The sequence below is a fragment of the Montipora capricornis genome, chromosome 2 (assembly GCF_036669925.1).
Source record: "Montipora capricornis isolate CH-2021 chromosome 2, ASM3666992v2, whole genome shotgun sequence".
In the NCBI taxonomy this organism is placed as follows: Eukaryota; Metazoa; Cnidaria; class Anthozoa; order Scleractinia; family Acroporidae; genus Montipora; species Montipora capricornis.
The window spans coordinates 41,578,724-41,593,149 of NC_090884.1; the positions used below are offsets into that span (position 1 = coordinate 41,578,724).

Sequence of the window (14,426 nt, forward strand, 5' to 3'; positions counted from 1 at the left end):
GAAGATCAGAAGAATTTTTTCCTTGACGACAGTATGGCGGAATGCTTAAAACTGCGATTTGGAATCTTTTAAAGTCAAGCTCCAAGAACTCTCTGCTACATGTCACTGTTGCGGTTTTTTTGGTCAAAAACAAGCCAAAATGCACCAAACCATTCTCAGCTAAACTTTGAGATATTCGCCGTGGCATATATTGCCTAAAATTCATCTAAATGTCCTCCAAAGCCACTCGTTGAAAAGGTTGTTTCACAGACAGTTAATTGCCGTCATTTTCTTGGTGCGACTCTCGGGGCAATACTTCAATCAGCGGCTTCAGTTGGACGGGTTCTAAACTCTGAACCTATGAGCCCAAAAATACAAAAATCCAGCGGAGTTGTCTTTTCCGTGACAACATGAATGTAAGTCTCACGAAATCCTATGTCCGCGATTTCCGCCCAACGGCGGGAGTATTGAGTAAGTTTCAGCTGAAGTTTGAGTTCCGCTGATTTAGACATGCCTTCTCAGTGCAAACAGTGTAACAAGTGTTTTAGCCGCGCAGAACGTTTAAGGAGGCATGAAAGAGTCCATACTGGAGAGAAGCCTTATGAATGCAAGCACTGTGGCAAGTGTTTTGGCCACGCAGAAAGTTTAAAGAGACATGAAAGAGTCCATACCGGAGAGAAGCCTTATAAATGCGAACATTGTGGCAATCGCTTTGGCCGAGCAGGAAATTTAAGGACACATGAAAGGGTCCATACTGGAGAGAAGCCTTATGAATGCACACAGTGTGGCAAGTGTTTTAGCCACGCAGAAAGTTTAAGGAGACATGAAAGAGTCCATACTGGAGAGAAGCCTTATGAATGCAAACAGTGTGACAAGTGTTTTAGCCGCGCAGAAAGTTTAAGGATACATGAAAGAGTCCATACTGGAGAGAAGCCTTATGAATGCAAACAGTGTGACAAGTGTTTTCGCCACGCACGAACTTTAAGGAGACATAAAAGAGTCCATACTGGAGAGAAGCCTTATGGATGCAAACAGTGTGGCAAGCGCTTTTGCCGAGCAGGAACTTTAAGGACACATGAAAGAGTCCATACTGGAGAGAGGCCTTATGAATGCAAACAGTGTGGCAAGTGTTTTAGCCAAGCAGGACATTTAAGCAAACACAAAAAAGCCCACACAAGAGAGAAGCCTTGCAAATCAACGCAAACAACAATGTGGAAAGGGTTTTAGCCACGCAGGAGATTTAAGGAGACATGAAAGAGTCCATACTATAGAGAAGTCTTATGAATGCAAACAGTGTGGCAAGTTTTTTAGCAAAGCACAAAGTTCAAGGACACATGAAAGAGTCCATACTGGAAAGAAGTCTTATGAATGCAAACAGCGTGGCAAGTGTTTTATCCAAGCAGGAAGTTTAAGGACACATGAAAGAGTCCATACTGGAGGGAAGCCTTATGAATGCAAAAATATGGAAAGTGTTTTATTGAAGCACAAAGTTTAAGGACCCATGAAAGAGTCCATTCTGCAGAGAAGCCGCATGAATGCCTACATTGTGGCAAGTGTTTTGGTGTAATGGAAAGGTTAAAGTTGTACTATGATCAAAAAATCAAATCTTTTTTTCCTTTAGATTTCAAAACTACACGTTAACTAAACACTAAGTGACCCAAATTTTAAGCCCTAATTTCAAAGACACACATTTAAACTGAAATTTTCCTGTTTAATGGTCTGCCATTACTAACTTTAAAAACTTGAGAGAGCTGGATTGAGGAGAAAATGACATCAAAGACTCATTAGTTTAAGAATGCATTGCGTTTGTACGCTACTGAATTAATATGTAGCACGAGAGTTTTGGGCTTTCAGATTTTTAAACTTGTTGTTTGTATACATAATAAACTGTGTTAACATGCTGAAATTTTAAGCTATTGAGCTCCAACCCTCTGAGGTGCAGTCAGTCAGTTTTGAAGGTGATGTATGGTGGGCTGTGAAATCCAAACCTTACACTCAAAGTGAACAGCCTTTCAGCAAAAATCAAAGCTCACAATTTTGCCAGGCAGGTGTTAAGGAAACGCACTTTCAAAATCTGACTGAAAAAAGGAGGCAATTTTTTGATCATAGTACCACTTTAAAATGGTGGCTCTTAACTAATGAAAGACAGTGGTTGCTAAGGAAGCTTTTTAGGCAACAGCCGTAGAAAAAGGTTGCATGGATGTTTCTTTTAAGTAACGTTTTCATTGGAAATCTGACATCACTTCAAATAGAAGGCGCGTGGGCAACTAGTCCCAGTCCTCTGCCATGCATTTAAAATATTGATGAAAGTCAAGTAGACTATTGCACTACTGATAAAACAATGCAAAAATGTATTTTTTAACGATATTTTGGATGGCCAATACCACCAGCCTTCATCAGGTTTGTTTGGAGATCTAACAAATTTACAGAATATATACATGTTATGAAGTAATTAAAGACAATTTCAAATGATAATGCAATGTGATATAGCTACTGGATAAACAAACCAAAATTTCAAAACAATAAAATGCTGTTGAAACACTATATACTAATTACTTCATAACATGTGTATAATTATATATTCTGTAAATTCATTAGATCTCCAAATAAATCTGATGAAGGCTGGTATTAGCAAGCTGAAAATTATCATTAAAAAATACATTTTTGCATTGTTTATCAGTCGTGCAATAAATCAATACTAGTAAAATACTAAACCCAGAAAGATTGAAGAAAATGAAAAGAGGAATGAGAAACATTGGCTTCAAGGCTGACCTTGTTGATCATTTTCAACTTTCTTTTACAAATTCTTTTTAACCACAAGTTTGAGTGTGTAATCTGAGTGTCTGACAGCTCTCCAAGACAAAAGTTCACTCAAGTTAACCCCTACCCAGTAGGGTTAGTATCTGGATGGGAAACCTCAAAATATAAGACTTGCTGTCCGAAACAGGACCAAAAATAATATTTTAACGCTGAAAAATGCGACCTAAGCAAGGTACAGATTTTGTTAGCCTGCTTTATGCAGAACAAATATTGATGCAAAAGTAAATAAATATTGATACACAGTTTTTAGGAAGGGCACAACTCTTGAGGTTGACCATTGTTTCTGCAAAGTCAAAAATTCACTCTCCTAGACAAGGTTATTTATCATCCGGTAATTCGATTCGTTTTGGAAATAGAAGCTGCTTTATTAATCATCAGCGTCACAAATTCTAGGGGCTCATTTGTTGAAACTCAAGCACGCTTCCAACAGACCTGTTTATTGTTGTGATTTCTGCACGCGCTGCGGGCCTATTGCCACCACGGACTTACACTCTTACAACCCGGTGACTTAGTATGTAGTGCACTTGCGCCCAGTGGAACGCAAGTGCTGTCACTACTCCTTCTCAAGTTCGATGACAGAATAAGGACTTAAAGATCTACGACGGCGACGTCGACGAAAAGTCTTAAAGCAAAGGAGGAAGAGGATTATTCTTCAGAAAAAAAAAAAAAAAACACGAAAACGAATTCGTATAACATCCGCTCGATCTGAAAAACTCTTTTAGACGTGTTTCCAAGACTCGTTTATTTGTTTGAAGGATGTAACGTAACAAAACTAGCATTGTTGTCTGTGTGGCATGCCCGAGAAAGGGCCCCTCAAAACCCAAACTCCTGCGATAAGTTGGCGGTTCAATTTGGTTGTAACCTTCCATTTCGTCACTGATTTGCCAGGTATCTTATAGTGCATCCTCACTAGCCGGAAAGGAACTCTTACGGGTTGGTTGCAGAGAAAACATGAGTTTTTAACGAAATTTCTGAACTGGGTAAAACGCTGAAAACGTATACAGAGGAGCCAAATCACGCTCCAAGCACATTATAAATCTCACACCGAGCAGGAACCCATGACCCGGAGCTTACAACTCTACTGTGTTCGTGTAACGGCGTTTTCACAGACCGATTTATTTTTAGATTGAATTTCCCGCGAATGAGACTCCCACAGGAGCCCGATGACCAATTACAAGAAATTAAGCTGACGTCATAGGGTCACCGAACTGGAACTGCCTTTTTTTTTTTACCTAATTCGCGGAAAGGGCTAGTCTAAAAATAAACCTTCTTGCGAAAACGCCATTTCACAGACGCTGTATGGAAGTTGCACGCTCCAGATGGGCTCCTGCACCGAGTCAGTCACAAGCATACTACTGACCCCATTCTCAAGTAAGCAGAGCACCCCAAGAACCGTACCTCAAAGCACCTTAAGCAACCCAAGTAAATCAAGTGCGTCATCCAAACAAAGGATCTTAAGGGTGGTATGATACCTTAAAAATGGCAAAATTTTTGATAATTTTTTTAGTGGGTTAAAAGGTGTATAATTTACTTGAGATCATCGCCACAAAAAAATTTTTTGGAAAAATTCTATTTTTGTGATGATTTTCTGTTTGCTAAGGTCACATGGCCAGTTGCTATGGGCAACGGGTCTGCTTATACCTTGGTTAGGTCTGAAAAACGACCGCCAACAGAACAAAGGACTCCTGTAACATATACAAACACGTTCATAGTGGGATGACTGAGCGAGCCTGCGAGAAAGATCAAATCTCCAGTTGTGAACACTCAAAAGTGAAATTCCAGCTTTTGGATCTTCGAATTCACGTATTTCTTTCCCGTTTAACAACCATTCATGCCTAAGTTTCGTTCAGCCAGGCATCGTAAAAGAAGGTTTTCGGGAAATCAGTATACGAAACGAACGAAAGAGAATCTAAAACAGTAATGTACCAGTCAAATTGAAGCTACAACCCCGGGCATTTGAATTTTTGGAAAATTTTCGTTCAAATGACCCCTCCCCGGGCCAAAAAGCTGTTCAAATGCCTCATCATAGGTCCATTTCAGGTGATCAAATGCCCCCACCCCAGGGAAAATTATCAGATTACTGTTCATTAACTCTTCAGTAGCTTCTATTTATGCTTCTGAAGCTGTGTATGTAAACATGGTTTAATAGACAACACCAAGGAGAACCAGGGCCCTACATGGCACGAGGTACAAAGAGGACAGGTAACAGGTATAAATATCTCTTTCTGTAGGCCTTTGCTTTTCAACCAATCAGCCACGAATGCGGAATCTTTACCTTTGAATGCATCTAAGTTTGTCTCCGCCATGATTTATCAACCCACGTGGAAACGTAACATGAAATCGAGGCTAGTGAGTGGCTATAAGTGGTGATCAAATGCCCCGCCCCCGGGAAGACTAAGATGATCAAAGTCCATCCCCCCGGGCAAGAAAAGGAGTCAAATGCCCGGGGTATGCCCGGGGGGATTGCTGTTCGTCTGAAACCTGACAAATGAGGGGTTTTTGGGCATGGCCCTGTTGCTATGGCAACGAACGATGCAAAAAAAAAAAGATATTGCCAAACAACTTTTCGTACTGGGTGTTGCCACTTAAAGACTCTAATAAAAATGAGTGCAGCGATGCAAAGATTTTTTGACCTTTACAAATGTAAGGTATCTTATTATATAATTAGCTCCGTGAGCTGGTAAAAATGAACAAAATACCGTCCTGTGATTGGCTTCCCTAGCAGGCAAGATAGAGCTATACTGCCCCGCGCTTGGGATTTCTCTCTTGGTCCTGCAAGATCAAAGATCATTTTTTTGGTGTTTTATCCCATATATTATAAAATAGAAGGTAAACGGTTATTTGGAGAAAATAAGTAACATTAAACCAACCATTAATTATGCCTTGTTAGTTTACTGACGGACAACTGAATTTTAACGTAATGTGATCTCAGTTGTCGTCAGTAGTATACACCGTATTAAAAAATGGCGGACACGCGGAACGACCTACTACTACTTGTAGGTTCTAATACATGAAAGCGAGATTTGCTAGGCCGTATTTCAGTCTGGAGAATTTTAGTAGCGGCTGTCAGCAGATTTATGTTATACGATATTCCGGTCTTATCAGAGCTAAATCCTCCTAAAATGGGGTCCTCATGTAGTACAGTGAATTACTCAGTTACCGAAGATGAAATTCCCGGAGCCTCGTAAGCTGGACTAAATCCTTCTGCGCTGAAGAATGAAGAGTTGCGGTTTTGGTTGCGCGATGAGGTGTCGTGGGGATTCCCTTAATGAAACAAAGGCTTTGCTTGTAAAACGGTAAGTACAAGGCATTGATTTTAAATAGGAGTTTAACAGTTTTATGTTTTCAAGGTTTATTAGTTACACTTTTTAAAGGCGCTTTGCTGAGTGGAGGAAGACGTGAAAAGTGGACGCGATCAAACGGTGATCAATCGTGATCCGGACGAAATTTTGTTATGAGCAGCACTCCTTCGTCATCACCCAGCGTGAAATACCCAAGCTATGGCTGGAGAAAATCTCTAGAAAGGATGCCTTAATTCACTCGCATTCACTCACAGGTTTCCCTGTTGAATGAGAAAATCCCTGAGCTGGAGAAAAAATCCAGGGAACTCGAGTGGCGATTGTTTTGCTTCGAGAATATTTCAAAAAAGTGACTCTTCAAAACGATGAGGGCTTTGTACGATTTTTGACGGCCTGGGACCACTGGAGAAAACATTCGCTATTCGTCCTCTGCAAGAGACGACATTCAGGCTGGTCATAGTGAACATTCAGCGAGTCAAGGACGACCCAGGTCTTTGAAAACTATAGACGATTTTTTTCTTACATTGTGTCGCCTCAGACAAGGCTTCGCCGACACATCCTCTGTAATTGGCAAGGTTAACATGACATTTTAAAGAGAGACGATATTAAAGTCAAATGGTAACCATTAAAAAAGTCACCTTGCGTGTAAGTTGGTTTATGATTATGACCTGCACATGCGTATAGGGCCCTGTTTATTGAAACAAGTTAAGCCTTTATTTTTAAAATACATCGAAGAGAGCACTCCGGTTATTATATCGACCTAGATCTCCAACATCCTTATTTGATAAAACCTTTCTTTTCATATAAAAGATCTTTGAAATGTCGGGCGATCACTTATAGCGAAATTTTCTTGCGTGGCGATTGTGTGACGTGAAGACCAAGAATTAAAAGCACTGTAACGCAACACCGCAGGTGGACGAAAGATGACGATGATTGCATTAGCTTTAGATCGCTGAACGAGTGCGACTACGAGTACGAGTTTTCCGTTCTGACCACGCGCACTTCGAAAAATGTCGCCCTCCAAACTTTATGCGCATGCTCAGTACGGAAACCTCGTACTCGTAGTCGTCTTCGCACTCCGATCTTAAGGTCCCTATTACCACAAGGTCAGTCATAAACCTAGACCGGTGTTTGACGTGGAAATTAAGAATCATAAGCACTGAAGCACAAAGGTAAAGGTAAAGGTTCACCTTATTTAATGTCGGAAGTTCCTTTACCCTCTAGAGGGTATTCTCCCAGGAAGCCGACGGTGCGCTTATTTTACCCCCCTCTTTCCATCAGTGCTCCGTTTTAAGGGTGTTTAAAGCTACTTATGCTACACTGAAAGGAAAGAAGTCGAAACAAGGATGTGAAATCCGGGGATCGAACTCGGGACCTTATGCACACCAGGGCCACGCACTAACCGACTGTGCCATCCTTGCTCCAACACCTCTTCTAAACAAATGCCACGAAGGTAAGCCTCTGCATAGGCTCCTGTAAAATGACTAAAAACCATGGCACCATTTACTGTAGTTACGCTGGGGCAAATAGGCTTGAAGTAAGTGCATCGAGTCGAATAGGCCCAAACAAAAAATGAGGAAAAGGTGAGCGCCGGCACAGTTGGATCCACTGATAGGTCTGAAGCCTTTGAATCAAAGCGTCAGCGAGAAGTCCCTGTGTTTCACGTAAAACCGCCAAGGCACATCAGACATTTATCATCATTAAATTGTCGGAAAAATCATCCAAGTTATGAAGTGGTGTAAGACCACAAATTTACACAGCGTGTAGACCTGTCCATGCGAGGGCATCATGATACTCTCGTTATAAAATTTTCCAACGTGTGAGCAAGGCACACTGGGATTGGGTCACAACACTGCACAATAAGAGAAAAGGACCAGAGCCAATCACGTTGCTCGCAAGTTTTTTTTTCTCGCTTGGCGCCACGAAACGTTGAGCGCAAGTTATCGCTGTAATAGAAAACACCTGCCTTGAACACATCATTCCTCTCCGATTGACCAAATGATAACCTGTCCGAAAAATTACACAGCTTAGGAAAGGGTAATAATTTGAGAGAGAACGGTTAAGACCTCCAGCGACAGCGCAAACTCGATAATGCTTCAAGGCAATGGTTTTTGTCACGGGCAAAGAGAGTAGTAGCGTTAAAACAGACGTAAAAAGGCAACAAGATCTAAACCTCTCCAAATTGGGTACATTTTTAACAGGACCTCAGCGGTTGCAATTTGGACAAAACGATAGACCGAGCCCGAAGGAGAGGGGAAGAGGTGGCACAGCGAGTACTAAAATGGAAGGGTACAGGGAAGCTTTCGTTACCCTTGTTCAGTGGAACGGGCGTGGGAGGCTCTGGAAGAATCCAGAACCGGAACAAGAGTTTTCTGGTTCTGGTTGAATAACTGCGCGTACGTGAAGGGTCTTCTGCATGACCATGCGTGGAAAGTCAAACTTTTATAAATATGGCATCTTCCTCTGCAGAAGAACACTTCCACAACGCATTGGACTACGCTCTCGCGAGGTTAGAGAAATCTGAATTCTCACAAACGAAGCTCAGCAGGCTTTAAAGAATAATTATAGTGTACAAGTCGAAGGATACAATCCAGATCCTTCCGACTGGTTTCGGGAAGTCGTTAATTTGCCAATCGTTGCCGTAGGTATTTGACTACTTTATTTCAAAACGGAAATTTGTCATAGGCTGTGCACAGTCAGTGCCACCCATGGATACCTACAAATTTAACTCATAAAGGGTTACGTGGAACCTCCCCACTCTAACCCAACAAGGGGAAGAGGGGGGGGGGGGGTTTCTTTACCAGGTCACCACTCCCCTTGCTCGATTGAGGTTGGGGGATGCCTGGCACTTCAAACTAAATTACATACAAGCCATCATTAAACGCCTTCATAAGAGATACCATAAAAGACGTTATATTTCCCATAAACTGAGTATTAAACTAACCTATTCTACATCAGGGCAGATTCACAAATCAGGTATATTATATGTGATGAGTAATATATAAACAGTGATCAGTAATATATAAAATTATGTTGTCTGCATCTTATAGTAGATGTTGACGTACATTCAAACTTACAATCTATATATAGCGCTGACTCGCTTCCTAAGCTGATTAAAATTCAGGGTCATTGATGCTTCCTTGTTATTATAGTTAACAAAGTTCCGTAATGATGCGTCTCTATATGAGAGAGAGTCTTTCATCATTGATTCATGTATCTTGACTCGTACCTTGGCACGAGAAGACGATTCTGGTCTCGAATGAAGTTAGAGCTAACACGGTTTTGGCCAATATTTTCGTAAATTATCTCAGGTAAAGACTCGCGATGTGCCCTGTAAAAAAGTCTAAGCACCTCTAACTTATAATAAATAGAAAAGGTAGGCCACTGAACGTATCTGAGCACGTCCTCCGAAGCCATATCCTTAGGTAAATTGTAGATTATACGTGCCGCTCTACAGTGAAGCCTTTCTATTGACTTAAAAATATCAGAATTAGAACATGAACCACCCAAAACTAAACCGTACTTAACAGCTGGAAGAATCACTTTAACATAAAAGTCCTTCGAAACTCCCCTTGGTAAAAAACGAGATCGTTTGAGCAAATCCAGTTTTTTAGCAAAGCTTTTCTTCTGTACTAAGCCTTAAAGCGACTCCCACCTTAACGTTTACAATCCTCCATAAATGTCATGCTTTTTTTCCAACATGAAATTTTCTTAATATCCCAGGGCCCAGTCGTTCGAAAGCCGATTAACTTAATCCAGGATTAGCGTAAACTTTGATATCATGTTTTCATCTATTTGTTGAAAGACTCTTTTGCCTATTTTTGTTTTTCAAGATTGACTTCTTCTCATGTAAAGTTTCGCCGAATATCAGCGTTGAACCGCATGTGGGAGTAGAGAAATAAACTCCTTGGTTAATTTTTAATCTGGGATTAGCGCTAAGCGGCTTTTGAACAACCGAGCCCAGAAGATTCTAAATATCTTTAAAGTGTCCGGATATGTCTTTGCTCCAACCTTAATTGGCTCTGGTTCGGTGGACGCGCAATTTGAAACTGTTTCTTGGATAATAATCCATACTTCAATAACGCTTCACTCACATCCCGAGGACGAACTGTTTAATGACATCTGGAGCAGCTGAATCAAACCCAGCCATATCAAGCATTCCTCTGTCTTCAGGATCAGCCAGTGTAAAACCAGTGGAGGTCATGGCACACACAATCAGTTTTGCATCAATGCCAGAGAGTTGCCTGTATCTCTTTAGTGCTTCGCTTGGGTGGATTTGACCTGCCCATGTTTCACAGTCGGTGTAAACAATGAAGACATCTACCTTAAGTTTCTTCTTTCTGGCATAGATCATAGGCTGTGCACAGTCGGTGCCACCCATGGGTACCTACAAATTTAAATCATAAATGGTTACGTGGAACCTGCCCTACAGGTAGTCCCAACTATCAGACCACTCTAACACAACAAGCAGGGAGGCGGGTAAGGGGAGGGGTGGGGGGGGGTTTCTTTACCAGGTCACCACTCCCCTTGGTCAATTGAGGTTAGGAGATGCCTGGCACTTCAAACTAAATAACATACAAGCCATCATTAAATGCTTTCACAAGAGATACCATAAAATACGCTATATTTCCCATGAAATGAGTATTTACAACCTCTACCCATTGACACCTGAAGCCCCCTGCACTGCCCCCATTAACGGGTAAATTTGTCTGGCGTTAGACAGAGCAAAATCTATTAAGTCCCACTCCTGGGAATTAATGGGTTAACAAAATCTGAAAGTAGGCTTTTTTTAAAGTAAGATTAGGGGAGATGAACCTCAGCCATTATAATTGACCATACTTTTCACTGTTGAGTGCTCATCCTGATCAAAACTTCAACTTGCTTTAGTAAAAACTGAGCACTTGAGGAATTGCTTAGCACATGTACATAGCCCATATTTTAATTGTAAGGTAGCGATACGATCCAACTAATACTGTAATATTGATAGTATTTTCTTTTCATTTACTCTAATTTATTTATTGTCTATATGCCTCAGATCTCATTTAATTTATTGCTGTAACTTTCATTGTCTTATAAATGGAATGTACACAATAAATCATCATTGTTATCATCATCATCATCATCATCATCATCATCATCATCATCATCATCATCATCATCATCATCATCATCATCATCAAAGGGACATCAAAACCACCAAATCTTGCCTCTGTTGTTCTGTGCTTATCAAAGAATCAGGGCATGTGGTGCTCCTGTTTGAAAAACCGTAAAAAAAATGGACACCCACTTCTTGCCATTTTGAAGAGTCACCCAGGCACAACTTACTGATGACTGTTGCAAGTAGAATTCAGTCACAGGTTGAACATCATTATTTAAATCTATCTCACTTTAAGAAACATGTTTAACCAAAACCTTCTTTGCTATTTAATGGTCTTCATCAGAAGGACACTTAACCTCACTACTAGTCTTGGTAATACTTATTCACCTGTTCAAGGGTTCTAAGGACAGTGCCAAGTTCCTGAGTGGAGTTAATGTTTAGAGGAACCAAATGATGAGAGAAACCAACAAAGTGATACTGTGGCTCTGTACGTGCTGTAAGCATTGCCATGGCAGCAGATGCTTCTCTTGGTGTAATGGATGTACCAATACAGTTCCCACACGTCATTGAGCCACTGACATCAATGGCCAAAAGGTATCTCTTGTAGGTGGGCTCCACAAACTGCAAAATGGAACAGTTATGAGTTGCTTTAGACACACAATTAAATTAAGCAGTCCCCATGGCAGCTTCGCAGAGCCAATAAGGGAAACGAAAAATAATGATAAAGCAGAACAGAACATCGCTTAAAAATCCTAGCTGGCTGGAGGCAAACAAGTTGATTTTTATAAGCACAGCTGAGAAGTTGAACTGGAGAGTACCAGGAACATCTTCAGCTAGTGATCACAACAGACCTTGAAATCAGGATCTCAAGATCTCAAGGCATGCACGCTAAACACTCAGCCAGGCTGCCCTGCCTTTACAAGTCAGACACAAGTCAGTATTCCAAAGTTCAGGCAACATAAACCGAACAAAGGAACAGGAAGTACTTTGTAACGCTATGTAATATAATAATAATAATAATAATACTAATACTAATACTACTAATAATAATATATGGCTTGGTAATCACCCTTTCCTGCAATCAGAGACTGAAATTCCAAGGGTGCAGCTCAACGAGGTTAGACTGAAGGAGCTGTGCAGCTGGCTAGGCCCTCAGTCCCTGAGAGCACAGCACCACCTGTAGCCAAATGGAATAAGCTGGGAGTTGATTTTGCCAAAGGAGGAAAACCGGAGTGCCCAGAGAAAAACCCTCACAGTAAGTTACATACAAACTTAAGATGCAGTCCCTGGTCCGCAGAGGTGGGAGGCACGAGCCTTATCACGGTGCCATCCTTACTGCCCTAATGTAACACGACTTATAACAACGCAGTCTACCTGAGCAGGCAACATGATTTAGAAGTAAAAAAAAAATTCTGTGCTCTTACTGGCTACCTGAGCGGGTACACATTTTGGCTAAACAGTCAATCGTTTATGCACCAAACTGGTTTGGTCAATACAGTAGCCTAATGTTGGATTAAATATGATATATGTTTGAAGCATAATTTGCACTAATACTGGATTAACTATGGATACATGCATCGTCATTGTAAATTAAGTCATTAATATGAAAGGAGCTTCATTACAAACCTTGAAAGCCAAATAAAAAGCCCTATCCAATGCTGAAACAATGGCTGGATTGGGAGTCCAAGAAAGGCGCCCCTTTTCACCTCGGCCAGCCTGATACTGTCTCAGAGCTATAAGAATTGAGAACGGATGAATACGTGCATCTTTGAGGCTCTTCTCATCTTTAAGCATCTGACAAACTTTAATTGCTCCCTCTGACTTGGGTGCAAGTATTCCAACTTTTGTCATTTTACCAAGATTCTTCATCATAGCTGTCATGGGCATTTGTTCCAATAAAGCCTCCCAGATCTTTGTAACAAAAAAGGGTCATTTAAGTCAATGAATGACAGCAGATTTTATTGCATTAGACATTTACACTTAGGTAGATTTCTTTTGAAAAGTCACCTCTAAACCAAGACTGTACTCTAAGAAATGTTTTAGGGAGCCCAATACTCTGAAATTTTGAAATCTAGATTTTTTATACAAATTTGCAATTTCCTAGCTTCTTGAAGGCAAAAGTCAGTTGCCAGGGCCACATGGAACTGCTAGAGCACCGCCCCATAACCCAACAAAGATACCAAAACATATGTATAACATAAATGAATATATACATACCACTCCCCACTCTCATTGAACACTCCCCATTTCAAGGTTAAAATCCCAACTGGCCAGAGGCCACCCAGTTGGCTATTTACAAGTGCAGCTGAGAAGTTGAACCAGGGTCTAACAGGATCATTTTCCACTAGTGGTCAGAGCGGGTCTTGAACCCAGGATTTCCAGATCTCATGGTAAGCAGCTTAACAGGGGCGGGAAGTGGGCAGGAGTAGGGGTTACACTGTAAAAGCACTGCCTGACAGGATAACCCCAGTCTAAACAGATCATGACAGATTGCATAGTGAGCCCCGTAGTTACGCCATATAGCTTCTTTCAAGCTAACATTAAGATATGCAAATACACATTGAAGAGAAAAGTTCTCACCTTTGCTGTGTTCAGGTGTTGTGTGGGTACATGTTCCCTCACAAGTCCATGTTCCTTGATAGAATGCACTAGCTGATCTTGGCCCATCCACTTGGCTTCCTCCACTGCCTTTAAGAAGTTAAAAACAGACACAACATCCTGACCCAGACCAGGAGTCTCTGCATCTTGCTGCACGGAATCAAAGCCTTTAACAACGTACTTGATGACGAACTGGATAGCTGGGTTTTGGGGTTTAACGTGACACAAACGAAAAAGGTCACGGTGGGACCATCTGTTTCGTCGCTTGTACTTTGTCACGGCTACTGCAAGATTCCGTGGTTTTTTTTCGGTGTACCACTTTTGGATCGCTTTTCTGTGCGCTCGACCCCAGCCAGTCGATGTTGGTTTGCTCAGCGTCTCGCACATTTCAACGAACATGAAAAGATGTGTAGGAATTCTTAAGACTTTTGTGATTGCTGCGTAGGCAGCTCGTTTGGTTTCCAAGTGTTTCGAACGAGCACATATCGCCAGAGACAAGATTATCGGATCTTGTTTAGCTGTGCGACCCTCAGTGCTATACTCAACGATGATTTTCACGGCTTCGGGGCCTCGACCTTCGCTGATAAGTCTCAACAAAGCCTGAGCGTTTTCTTGTCCTAGTTTCGGTTGAG

General features: G+C 41.3%; 1 protein-coding gene and 1 pseudogene across 1 annotated transcript in view; one reads left to right on the plus strand and one right to left on the minus strand.

Annotated features, from left to right (window-relative positions):
- The first annotated feature begins 444 nt into the window (after positions 1 to 444).
- On the plus strand, positions 445 to 3,202 carry LOC138038003 (zinc finger protein 14-like; annotated as a pseudogene).
- Positions 3,203 to 8,988: 5,786 nt separating this feature from the next.
- The window catches only part of LOC138022043 (RNA-binding protein RO60-like), a 6,041-nt gene continuing 603 nt past the window's right edge, over positions 8,989 to 14,426 (minus strand). Inside the window, exons 1-4 of the mRNA XM_068869067.1 lie at positions 13,777 to 14,426; positions 12,823 to 13,107; positions 11,584 to 11,817; positions 8,989 to 10,485 (exon numbers count right to left, since the gene is read on the minus strand). The exon at positions 13,777 to 14,426 is cut by the window's right edge and continues 603 nt beyond it. Coding sequence (XP_068725168.1) covers positions 10,189 to 10,485; positions 11,584 to 11,817; positions 12,823 to 13,107; positions 13,777 to 14,426 — 1,466 coding nt within the window. The 3' untranslated portion in view covers positions 8,989 to 10,188. The remainder of the gene's footprint in view (positions 10,486 to 11,583; positions 11,818 to 12,822; positions 13,108 to 13,776) is intronic.